This window comes from Lemur catta, chromosome 1 (assembly GCF_020740605.2).
Source record: "Lemur catta isolate mLemCat1 chromosome 1, mLemCat1.pri, whole genome shotgun sequence".
Lineage (NCBI taxonomy): Eukaryota > Metazoa > Chordata > Mammalia > Primates > Lemuridae > Lemur > Lemur catta.
The window spans coordinates 83,930,236-83,943,847 of NC_059128.1; the positions used below are offsets into that span (position 1 = coordinate 83,930,236).

Here is a 13,612-nt window from a genome sequence, read left to right on the forward strand (position 1 = left end):
TATAATGCCAAGAATTAATTCCAAAGACTCTGAAAGAATTTTTTAATTCCTGGTGCCTCAAGAAGATTAGGCCCAACTAAGTAATGATAAAAGTTCTATTAAATCATTTGGCTGTTCTAATGGCAGTTCATGGCTCAGTCAGAACTTGTAACTTTTCACTGGGCCATGTGACAATGTGTAATACAAAGTGAACAAAAAGGTACCTATTATTGGTTCACAATATTAAATGTTATATAAATTGAGATTGATATAGCCATCTGTGCGGTTCTTCACTTTAGCAATTATCTCTCAATAAAGTTTGTTTTTTAAAAAAAATCTAGGATTAATTTCTTTGCTTCATACTATAATTTCCTAATTTATTAAGAGATTAATCTGAATGTGTATAGCAAAAGAATGGTTGAAATAATTTTTTATCACTGTTACATTTCTTAATGTTCTACAAAAACAGTTCTATTTATTATAAGCTTGAAATGCTCAATCAGATTTTACCAAATAGCTAATCTGCTTCCCTTAATGGTGTTAAAGCTGATGTACACTATATCAGATGGCAATATGTATTATTCAACAAAAAATACAATATTAATTCTATGGACAGAATTAAATTTATAAATACAGCATCTAGAATAGAGTCACAACAGGCATTCAATAAATATTCACTGAAAAATAAAAATCAAGCTTTTATTGTATTCAGTATGCCTAATATGCCCATAGACTAGTTTGTTCTTAGGATTAACCAGTTTCATTAATGATTTATGACCCTGTAATTAAATGTTTGCCAAAGACACATTTCAATTCAGCAATTCAATTTATATTAATAGTTTACCGGAACTTCATTTTAAAGAATTAGCCAACCTAAAGCATATTTTATAAAATGAATTTATTTCACATCATCTCTGTATAAAACCGTAATATAATTACTTACCTAAACATGCTTGCACAGATTTAAGGTGAAGGTGCCACATATGCAGAATAGAATAATTATTGCTGTCCTTTTCAATTACTACTAGAAAGAACTTTTCTGAAAATGGTGGTGGGCGATATCCTATTGTTCAAAGGAAAAAGATACATAAATTAATATGTTTCTATAGGGTTAAAAAAAAAACACTTTTTAAAAGCTAAAAACACCTCCTGATGTGCACAGAAGTTGGGAGGAAAAGGGAAGAATAAATAGACTGTTAAGAGGAATTTCACACAATTTTGTGCCAAGAGTTAGGTAACTATCAATGACTAACGAGGCTGTGTCAAATGTACAAAAGCCAATATGAAAGGATACCTACTGGTCAATGATGGGACAATCTGAGCATCAAAGAATAAAAATGAATACAATTTATTAAAACATATTTACTACATAAAAAACTATGAGTTCATGAAAATACCAAAAGAGGGCACATAAGAAAAAAAGGAAAGAGGAAAAAAGAGAAGAAACAGAAGGAAGAGAGAGAGAGAGGGTGAGGGCAAGCACACAAGAGCACAAGCCAGCCTCAATGCATGTCCTCTGGAGTAACAGGGGCACTCACTCTTTATTTGGAAAACTGACAATTAAAAGGAAAGAAGGAAATGAATATTTACCCTGCCTGTCCTCTATAATACAATAGCATTTTTCTGCAACAGGGTCTCACTCCACTGCCCCAGCTAGACCGCAGTGGCATCAGAATAGCCCACTGTAACCTCAAACTCCTGGGCTCATGTGATCCTCCTGCCTTAGCCTCCCGAGTAGCTAGAACTACAAGAGTGCACCACCACACCCAGCTAATTTTTCTGTTTCTTGTAGAGATGGGATCTTGTTCTTGCTCATGCTCATGCCTGTAATCCTAACAGGATTACACTGCACTCTAGCCCAGGTGACAGAGTGAGACCCTGTCCCAAAAAAAGAAAAAAAAATCTTAAGTCATGGGCAGAGGGCAGTAGTGGGATGCAGAAGAGAATCTGTAGACATTTCCTGCAATTTTTTAAAGAAAAAATATTTGTAGACATCATTTTTCCTATTGACAATTATGTTCTTCATATATGAAAATGAGACCTATACAGGACAACAAAAACTTTCCTTAAAAATGAAAACTCATTATAATGACAACTCATTGGCAATGAGCACTGCTAGAGCTCAAATTGTGGTCTCTAAATAGCATTCCCTGTTAAAAGAAGCAGTTTGGAAGGATGACTCCATTCTTGCAAAGGATATCTACAAGATAAGCCTGGGGTATCTTATGTCAGAAAGAAAGTAAACTATCAGAATAATGAAGTTGTGTCAAAATTACTCAGGACCAACGTGAAATGGTCCTTACTAGCCTTATTTAGGACAATGTAAGCACTAAAAAAAAATGATTGCAAACTGACTAAAATATACAATGTACGTGAAAATCCATGAGTTATATGAGTACTTCTCTGTATATATGTTATTGTGGTTCATAAAGAGTTTTTTTTTAAATGAGTTCATAATGAAATTCAAAAGACAAAAAAAGCCAAACAACAACAAAAAATTCATCAGCAACCACTGGAGGAAAGTAGGGCATAAACTCCTTATTCTAATGTTCTAAAATTGTCAATTAAAGGGAAAGAACTAATCATTTACCCCGCCTTTCCTAAAATAACTGTTTTTCAAAATAACCCAATAATTGCCCTACTTAATAAGGGAATGCTTTCTTTACAGATGCTGTCCATGAGGGCTGGTAAAATTAGAAAATCATGATTTTGCAATCCCTAATGAAATAATTGATTAAAGATAAAAAATACTCAATGGAAGAAACCATGAGATAAAAGACTGCTGGCAAACCATGATGCAGCCACCAAATGAATCTTCTGAATCTTCATATCACTAAAAGTGAGACATCCAAACATTATGTTCTTTCTGGTGTGATACATATGAAGTGCACAGCATCACCTAAGAAGTTGAACCAAGATCTAATCAAGTCTGCAGAGCTAACTTCCACTTTACAGGAAATGTGGTAGACAAGAAAAAGTTTAAATGATATCACAAGTAAGTAGTCAGAGAAGTCCTAAAAAATAACTTGCTCTAAAATAAGTCAGTGGTATAATATGTGAATATACAGCAAGATCACTTTAAATTAAAAGACTCAACAGACAATGAAAACACAACGTGTGGACCTTGTTTGGATATGGATTCAAACAATTAAAAATATAAAAACAAAAAACCCAACATTTTTGAGACAACTGAATGAAGTAAAAATGAATTAGTTAAATATGGATGATTCTGAGAAATTTTGTTAATTTGTCAATCTGATAATTGCAAACATGTAAGGAAATCACTTTTAGAAATGCATATGGAAGTGAAACAACACGATGGCTGAATCTGCTTTAAAATATTTCAGAGGGAAAAAGAAAAGAAAGGAAAAAGGGTAGATAAAGCATGTATGATAAAAATCTTAAAATCTTCAATCTATGTTATGGGCACGTGTAGGTTCATTTAACTATATACTCTAATTTTGTCTATATTTGGCATTTTCTTAATTAAAAAAGTAAATTTTAATTAAAACTCAAAGTACAAAATAAGGCAGGGGCAGGGAAGAGTAGAAATATACGCATCAAGTCCTTTAAGAAAATAGCTATAAAAATCAGCAATAATATACATCACAAAGGAACTTCACACAAAAACTAAAAAGGACAACCAAGAAAGTACAAAAAAAATCTTTTGGCCTTATCTAGCAGTTCTATAAAGAAATATCAAAAGAGAAAAATAAAAATAAATTTAAATGCAAGTCTGTCAACTGAAAATACTATAAAGAAAAATACCAACTTTATCTATAAGCATTGTTTTCTAGCAGGTTGATATGTAATGATAAATGATAGCTAGGTTTGTTAGAAAGCATGTTAAAAAGTTTAACCCAGATAAAGGTAAAATACTAGAAAAAAGCAAATTTTAAATCTATAAAGCTGTACTGTTGGTTACAGTGATAGTGAAATAAAACTGAACATGATAACTAAATAGCTAATATATTAAGAAAAGCTCTGATATATGAAGAAATATACATGAAAGAAAAAAATTATTAGTCTGAGGAGTAAAAAGATATGTGAGCTAAACTTCATAGGAGACGGGACCTCATTCTCATTTTCCACTAAAGCAAAGGAAATTATCTGAAATTACAAATTCAGTAGAAATAGTTTCCTTGCATGTCTATACATAATTCTGTGGTAAAACCTATACCAAGAAAACTAAATATGTCCATCTAGATACTGTCAATCTATAACCAATTGAGATAAAGTATCTGGAAACTTTGTAAACTAAAAAAGTATTCATCAAAGAAACTTAATTTTTAAAGTAGCATATGTCTGTCTTTTCATTCCAACAGAACATAATGGTTTTATAATTATAAAGTTATATGTATATAGTTATACAGATACAATTTTATCTGTCAATTTAAAAAATAAAATAATTTCTAAAGGATACATTTTAAACTAAATTATAAAGTTTAAACTAAACATATTGTTTGTTTTTAAAGGGCTTACGGAGAAACTACTTTCTTTCACAAAAAAGAGAAAAGAAATACTGAACTTCAAAGAGGAAAATTGTGAGGTGGTATCTTTCATTCTCCGTATCCATGAGGTCTCTAGCGTACCACATGACATGGTATCTGACACTCTATATTCATCATTGGACTGTAGCAATTTACTGGGAACTTCCTTAAACCTATACTAAAATTAACTGGCTTCCTCATGGTACCACATGGAATTTACTATCAATCAAAATAATTTAACTGTGGAATTGAGTAATTAAAATTAGTTTTTAAGATAAACTAGGGTTCATAAATATATTTCTCAGCAAAAGTCTATGTTGTCAGTGAACTGTCTTTTAAAATGTAATTATCATCCACATGCCTTCTTCATCTATAAACAAGCAATTTTGACAGAACTGGAGTATCTACCAAAAATTATGAGTGATGACATTTGAAGATCCATACTCAATGAAAGCTTAGAAATCTTTTTTTTTTTTTTTTAGGATTATGGTAAGTAAATTCAGACTATTTTTAAAAAGTACCTTGAGATGGCTGAAAAAATATTTCTGTTTCCTTTTTATCTATATCTTCCTTATGTGGTTTATATCCTATAATGAAGTCTTCTTGAAACACATGAAGCAACTGTGTATTTGAGCCACACTGCAAATACGAAAAAAAGATGAGTTATTATCTTTGAAATTCCCTATCTCCCATCCACCACTTCCCCAACAATAATGCAGAAAAAATAAATATCTCTCTAACAATTTCTATTCTTTGTCTACTAATTAGAGAGAAAAAAGCAACAGAAAAAAATAATTAAAACTATCTTTGTCGAGAAAATTACTTTTAAAGGTGCTAAAGCCAATAGCAGAATGGAAGAACTCCAGTAAAAACAAATCAACAGGTTTTCTTCCCAAAACAAACAAAAAAAAAACCCTACAAAAAACAACATTAAAAAAGCAGTTAAGTGTTAAGTGATCCACACTACACACTGAGTCCAAAGCATCAGGATTCATGACTAACTGGGGAGGGCTATGCTAACTATATAAGGCACACTAGACTTACTACAGAACTAACAGATACCCCTCTAATAGATATAACAGCCAGAGGGACATCACATCTCTAGAGAACTATTTTTACACATAGATAAGTAGGATCTCTTTTGAAGGATGGATGAAACATCACTGTCACCTGCTATGCTACATGATCATGTTTTTGGACAAAACAGATAAGAGTAAAGACTACCACAAAGGGCAACTTAGAACCCTAAAGGTGAACTGGAATTCAAGAAAAGGCTAGACCCAAACAAAAACTTATTATGGAAGTGTGTCAAGATGATTAGATGGTTGACCCACAGATTTCAAGAAAGGGAAATAGTTATGATTATCTTGGCACTGGATGCATAGTCTATAATCTTAGAGAATAAAGGAAAATCAGCCTCCTTACATCATAGAAGAAAATAAAAGGACTATAATATTAAGTTGAGCCACAGAATTTTTGTGAAAGTTATAGAGTATTTTTATGTCTCTCCAGGCAGAAAGATAAAAAAATCTCTTCACATTCATAGTATAGAAGGTCATTTCCCCTAGGGAAAAAGAAAAAAATGAAACAAAAGGGAAGGGTAGTGTCTTTATGGATATAGAAATCATACAACACACTGGGAACAAACCTAGAATGAGTTTTTTTTTTTTGAGACAGAGTCTCGCTCTGTTGTCCAGGGTAGAGTGCCGTGGCATCAGCCTAACTCACAGCAACCTCAGACTCCTGGGCTCAAGCAATCCTTTTGCCTCAGCCTCCCAAGTAGCTGGGACTACAGGCATGTGCCACCATGCCTGGCTAATTTTTTTTTTCTAGAGATGGGGTCTCGCTCTTGCTCAGGCTGGTCTCGAACTCCTGACCTTGAGCGATCCTCCCGCCTGGGCCTCCCAGAGTGCTAGGATTACAGGTGTGAGCCACCGCGCCCGGCCTAGGATGCGTTTTAAACATTATCATTTATAAGCCTAAGTCATTTATCAGTGCTCACAGTTTACCAGCCCTTGTATTAAAGATAGCCACCAAAGTCAGAGGGAAAAATATCTTCAGGAAGTATGAAGTAAAAAAATTGCTGGGTGAGAGTACTATATTAATATCCTAAAGAGTACAGAAGGGGCTAACGTAAGGGATGAATTTAACAACTCAGCCATTAAAAATTAAGGTATCTATGGGAAAGAAGCCAACTCTTCTTCCAGATCCCTATGGAGTAAAAAAAGGAAACCACAGGTTGATTTTGAAGCAAGGCATGGCACTTGGGGATAAAAAAGTTAAGGATTTCCTAAGAGGCCTTAGTAATTTGAATGTGGTAGCCCCAGTTTTGTTACCAAGAGCTGATGTGCTAATTTCTCTACATTAGTGGAAATGATTACATTTTCCCAATAGAATGTACTGGGCACCATGGAAAATTATTACATAACTCTATACTCGTTTTTAAATATAGTTGGCTATTTCTTCATTTCATTGTTTAAAAATATTGGTAACTTCCTCACCAAACTAATCTTTTTTTATATTTTGAATGAATATGTTAGTTCTACCCCTTAATCCATAAGCATAATCCTGAAGAAATAATTATCCTGAGGGCCAAAATGGGTTTTATAAACTCCCTGTAGCGAAAAGGTTTCTCTTTCTTTCACAGGTAGTAGCTAGGGAGAAATACTGACTATACAAAGGGCTGTGATTAAAAGGTAAATGTGTACTTTGATCCACTTTCATCTGTATTTTAAGAAACCTCATAAAAATACCCAACATGGGGTCTAACAGGGCAAACACTCTGAAGCTGAGGTCACCCTCTACTGAGTTCAAATGAGTAATAATATAAAAAGAGAAACCCCAATCCAAGCCTCTATGCAGCTGCACTCTACCTTCTCTCAGCATTTCGAGATCAGGGTCATAGTTTCCTTAATTGAATCAAATTTCCTTTAAACAGGAAACAAAGCTACAGATATAATTCAACTGGAGAATAATTCTTAAATCATTAGATTTTCACTATAAGAATCTACAGAAGTTGGCAGTATTTGGTATCAAACAAGAGAATTATTCTGAGAATGAAATATATCATATACATTAAAACTCTGAGATAAAATATATTAATATCACCAATTCACAAGCATGTTTTTACTTGGTCGGTTATTGCATCGAGTTCAATAATGCAGCCAGGTCGAGCAGTAGACTGTTGGCTCACAATATTAAACACTTCTCCAATAAGTTTCTGTAAATAAAAAACACAAAATGTTAATGATCAACAACTTCTGAATCTACTGTCAACATGCTACAGCACCTTGGACAGTAAAGGCCCTCTCTAAATATTCACAATGGCACTTAATACATTCAAAGAAGAAGTATTTCAACTTTCTATACTCATTCTAAGTTAACTAAGCAATTATAAAAATCTATAGTCTTTATATAAATAGCATATAACTTCAAGGTATCTATTTCTTCCATCATGTTGTCTTCATTTTTACAAACTTTAAGCACAAGACAGATGTGGCTGAGGATCTGGCCCAATGCCTGAGTAGGTGGTTTGCAGATGTGCAATGCCATTTAAAAGTACAACCCTGCCAGATTGAAGGTAAGGGTAACGGTTGAGAAGAAGTCTCTTGGGATGAGGGTTTTTGAACTAACACATGAAGCTTAACTTTGGGTCCCACAAACCCACAAACCCCCAAATCTTTCTGTGAAAAAAACAGATCCCCTCTCCCAGCTTCCAACCAGCCTTCTCTTGCATAAAAACCTTTCAGAAATTTCATCTGAAGACACTGCCTCAGAAGGAGATGCCCATTCTCCTCAGCACCCACCTCCACTACCTTTCACTGCCTCCAGGCCAGTAACAGGGGTTAGATCCCAGCTTAGCCTAGGGATACAAGGTCAGGGAGGAAACAACATATACATTGGAGTTGTAGGAATTTTCCAATTTTTATCAGGAGGATTCCAGAGGATATGTATGGGAATAGATTCTAGGGTTATTAGATGAAGAGGAACAAAATATGTGGTTGGGTAGAGCTCGAGTTATTGATAAGGATACATTCACCCAAGAATCAGGATTTAAAGTATTCACTCAGACACCCAGAAATGGTGTTAACACTCTACTGGGTTTATTAACTGAAATCTGGACTGAACTGTGGCCTACAGTTGTGAGGCTAAAATGCTGGAATTTCTCTAGCATACAATAAAGTTTTGCTACTCATAGCGTAGTCAATGGACTAGCAGCAACAGGAAGCTTTCTATAAATGCACTATTAAGCCCTGAAATTAAGACATCTGTATTTTAACAAGATCTCCAGATGATTCATGTGGATAATAAAATTTAAGAAGTACTGCTGCAGATCAATGGCTCTCAACTGTGGCTGCACATTGAATCACCTGGAGAGCTTTAACAATCATTGATGGTTAGGTCCCACCTGCAGTAATTGATTTATTGGTCTGGGGTACCATCCCAGCATCAGGAGTTTTATAAGCTCCTCAGGTGCTTCCAATATGCACCCAAGATTGAAATCTCCTCACAGGAATAGATATACATTGCATCTAAGGATTTGCCTTTGCTGCCCACAACTCTCTGCCAGCACTACAACTAACAGACTTACCAAATGCCTTATGCAAACTGTAGCATCTCACTCAACTTCACCTCCAACCAAGGAACTCATTTAACAGTGGAAGACAATACAGGAATTAGGGAGAAGTGAGTGAAGCACTCACCCTGGGTGCAAAATTTAAAGGGGTGTCCAAAAACCTCAATAATCCAAAAGTAATGCAAAAAATCCATAATGAACAAAATATCAAAAAATTAAACACAGAATCCAATAGTGCCTTGATGGAGCCTGAGGCAAAAGGAAAACTGCACGTTTTTATGTATTTTTTTAATGTTTAGTTTTTTTCCAGAATATTAGTTAAAAAATATTGAAAAATTGAAAAATAGGTGAATTAAAACTCAACATTATTTTAAGTTTAAATGTATTTGTGCCAAAAACAGGATTAATTATAGTTTTACTTTCCTGGCTTTAATAGAAGCAAACTCATCAATAATATTTTCAAAATCTACTTCTTTGGTTATCTTGTTTTCAATATAGAGAAGCACCTTGTTTGACAATGTCTATTGATGAAGTGGCAATCTTAAGTAATTTTTAATTAACTTTGGCTTACTCAAACCTCTTTTGCAGGATGACATTGTGACTGGAATTGTTTAAAAAAGAACTCTCAAGTCCACTTCTAAATTTGAATAAGACTGCAGTAAGCAATTATTTTTAGAAGATCTAACACAATATTGACTTTACATTATAAATTACTGAAATTGTATACCACTTAAAACTATTTCAGATGAAATTTCTATAGGATTTAAATTGTCAGAATATTTAAGAGCCGAGTCAGTGGCTGCTTTCTGTAGACCAGACAGCCACATAACTTTTCTCCATTTAAAAATTCAGAATCTAAAGATACTTCAGTTAATTTTTCATATCTCCTTTTCACATGTGAATTAGTGTGCTGTAATAGTCAGATTAATGGGCCCCCAAAAGATGTCTACATCCTAACTCCTGGAACCTGTGAGTATGCTACCTTACATGACAAAAGGCTTCATAGGTGTGATTAAATTAAGAATTTTTGGGTGTGGGGATCATCCTGGATTATTCAGGTGGACCTAATGTTATCAAAAGAGTCCTTATGAGAGGGAGGCAGCAGGATCAGATTCAGAGAAAGAGATGTGAGGATGGAACCAAGGGGATAAAAGATTGAAAATGCTAAGCTGCTGGCTTTAAAAGAGACCACAAGCCAAGAAATGCAGGTGGCTTCTAGAAGCTGGAAAAGGGAAGGAAATGGATTCTCCCCTAGAGCTTCTAAAGGAAATGTAGTCCTGCCAATACTTTGATTTTAGAACTTTGACTTTCAGAACTGTGAGATAATAAATTTGTGTTGTTTTCAGTCACTAAGTATGTGGTAATTTGTTACAGCAGCAGTAGAAAACTCATACACATGCCTATAATTTCCTTAATATTTATTTGATATATACTTTTCCAATAATTATTGATATTGCATCTGGTAATTTGTACATTTCCAATTTTTTTCCTTTTTTCATTTATTTCAGATTCAGGAAGTATATTTCTATCTCTTACTAAAGCTTTATATTCATCAAACAGACTTTAAAAATTACTTTCATTTATTATAATTCAAAATGCTCAACTGAAAATGACATAAGAAAAAGATTTTTGTTGTTGTTGTTGTTGTTTTTTGAGACAGAGTCTCACTCTGTCACCCCGGGTAGAGTGCAGTGGCATCAGCACAGCTCACTGTAACCTCAAACTCCTGGACTCAAGGGATCCTGCCTGCCTCTGCCTCCCAAGTAGCTGGGACTACAGGCGCATGCTGCAATACCTGGCTAATTTTTCTATTTTTAGTACAGACGGGGTCTTGCTTTTCTTCAGGCTGGTCTCGAACTCCTGAGCTTAAGCAATCCTTACACCTAGGCCTCCCAGAGTGCTAGGATGATAGGCATGAGCCACCTTGCCTGGCCAAATTTTGATAATATTTTTGAAGAGTTTCTTCCATTAAAGCCAGGAAAGTAAAATTATAATCAATTCTGGTTTTGGTATAAATATTTAAATTTAATGTTGTAAGTTTTAATACACTTACTTTTCAATCCTCTACATTTTTCAGTATTTTAATGTTCTGGGAAAAAATTAACCACTGAAAACAATTCAGAAACATTGTATCATAGAGGTGCACATTTTCCTTTTGCATCAGGCTCCAATATAGCTCATTATGGCACTACTGGATCCTGTCTTTACTTAAAACTTGTTCATGTTGTTCATCATGGGTTTTTGCACTAATTTTGATTCTTTAAAAATATTATATTAAAATATTATTTACCATGATTAATAATTTTTTTGGTGCACCCTTAAGTTTTGCACCCAAGGTGAGTCCATCACTCACCCTAATCCTGGCCTAGCTGGAAGAAATATGGCAATAGGTCTACTCCCACAACATTTACTAGGCTTACCCAGAGGCTCCTCACCTGGCAGCAGCTGCCTTAACAGAACAGCCAAAATGCCTCTTGATGTTACAGCATTAGCCAGGGGATAATGTCCTGTGCAGCTGGGGTGCTGTGCTCCATGCGGCAGTTATATGTCTAAATTAATGACCAATAAAGATGCTTTTTCCTCCACAGCCAGAACACCTAGGACTGCAAACCAAAAGGTGGAGGTAGGAGTAACCTCTCTCACTACTACACTTAATAACTTACCGACAGAATTTTTCATTCCTGTCCCCATAATCTTGGGCTCAATATGTATGGAGGGTGCTAGTGCTCAAGAAAGAAGTATAATATTTCCACCAGGGAACATAATCAAAGTTCTATTATACTGATATCTGAGACTGGCCCTTGACTATTTAAACTCATGCTGTTTAACCAATGTGCAGAGAAGAGTGACTGGTGAGGGACTGATCTTGGCTTGTTACTAGAAAATGAGGGCAAGGGAGACTAGGTCTGGAACCCAAATAATTTGTGGCACTCCCATAACCTATAATAAGTCTATAGGAAACAGCAGCAACCCAAAAGAGACAGGAGTTGGATCTTGGGGGAATGTTTAGGCCATTTCACCAGGTTTAAAAATAACAATTTAAAAAAACATTAAACCAGCAAGGTGCCAGGCAAAGTGTGAGGGAATGTGGAATTTGGTGATGGAAGAAGGAAGCTACGATTATGAAACTTAGGCTTTGTGACCATCTATAAAAGCAGGGACTATAACAGCTTTCCTTTACGTTAACTGTTCCTTTTTTCCACTTTCCCTGCTGTGACAAGTACTGATGGTAGGTAGCAACAACTACAATTCAAATTCCAAGCAGGATTATGACTGAATTGGCATCATTACACAATGATATAATTCCTAATGAGAATTCCCTGTGTTGTAGATAAATGTTTCTTCATCTAAATAAAGAACAGGAATACATGCTAAGTAGCAGAAAGGGTAGACTCTGCCGGCTATTCTTTATCTGCTTCCTAACCTTGACCGCGTCTCCACCCTTACTGTGTTGTTTTGTGCCCGCAGGAGGTTGAGCTCTTAACTATATCACCCAACTCCCACACACTCTTCTGCTTCAGGTGGAACACAGTCAATGGGAGGCAGTGGCCAGAGACTGGAGAGAAGAAAAAGAGAGCGAAGTCAAGGTATTTATTCCCCCTGCTCCCCACAGTTCTGCAAGTGGCTGTGTTCTTTTATGGTTACCTCTCCCAACAAGCAGCTCCCATTCCATGCCTGTAGCTCTCACCAGGCTCTGGTACACTGTTACTTCTCTGTTATCCCTCTAGGCATGAGGATACATATTAATTTTCTATTGCTACTGCAACAAATTACCACAAATTTAGTGGTTTAAAACAACACAAACATTATCATTTTACAAATTGAACACACCTGTAAGCCTATCTTAGATGCTATCCATATGCTTTGGCTCATGGCCCCCTTCCTCTAACCTTGAAAGCTAGCAATGTTATCTCTGACCATTCTTCTTTTGTCACATCTCTCTACCACAGTGAGGAAAGGTTCTCTGCTTCTAAGGACTTGTGAGATTAAATTGGGGCCCAACCAAATAATCCAGGATAATCTCCACATGTCAAGGTCCTTACTTTATTCCCCTTTGAAAAGTCTATTTGCCATGTGAGGTAACATATTCACAAATTCTGGGGATTAGTACACACACATCTTTATTCTACTTACCACAGGGTGATAATGGCTTCATCCTGTTGCTAGACACTGAGTGCACCCATGGGTTAACCATGTACACACCTCTGTAAACTCTCCTTAGTTAAACCTTTATTGAGTGTGTTATCTATGTCCCACCCAGACCCTGACTGATCCACAGACTAAGTCAAGGTAGTACTGATAGTCTCTCCCTGAAGAAGTTCAACCCACGTGTTCTTCCTCATCAAATGCAAAAGTCTTTGTGCTGCTTCTCCTCCTACACTTGCTTTTCAACGTAAATACTATATCCCGCATAGAATATGAACAAGCCATTTAAAAAGGAAATACAAGTAGCCAATAAAAATATTTTATAAAAATGGCCGGGCGCGGTGGCTCACGCCTGTAATCCTAGCACTCTGGGAGGCCGAGGCGGGTGGATTGCTCGAGGTCAGGAGCTCGAGACCAGCCT

The 13,612-nt window shown here is 35.5% G+C and overlaps 1 protein-coding gene across 4 annotated transcripts in view; it reads right to left on the reverse strand.

Moving 5' to 3' along the window:
* Positions 1–13,612, reverse strand: part of DMXL2 (Dmx like 2) — a 145,399-nt gene that overhangs the window by 55,190 nt on the left and 76,597 nt on the right. For all 4 annotated transcript variants that reach the window (XM_045529243.1, XM_045529227.1, XM_045529233.1 and 1 more), the window contains exons 14-16: positions 7,600–7,689; positions 4,991–5,108; positions 923–1,042 (exon numbers count right to left, since the gene is read on the reverse strand). In XM_045529243.1, coding sequence (XP_045385199.1) covers positions 923–1,042; positions 4,991–5,108; positions 7,600–7,689 — 328 coding nt within the window. The remainder of the gene's footprint in view (positions 1–922; positions 1,043–4,990; positions 5,109–7,599; positions 7,690–13,612) is intronic.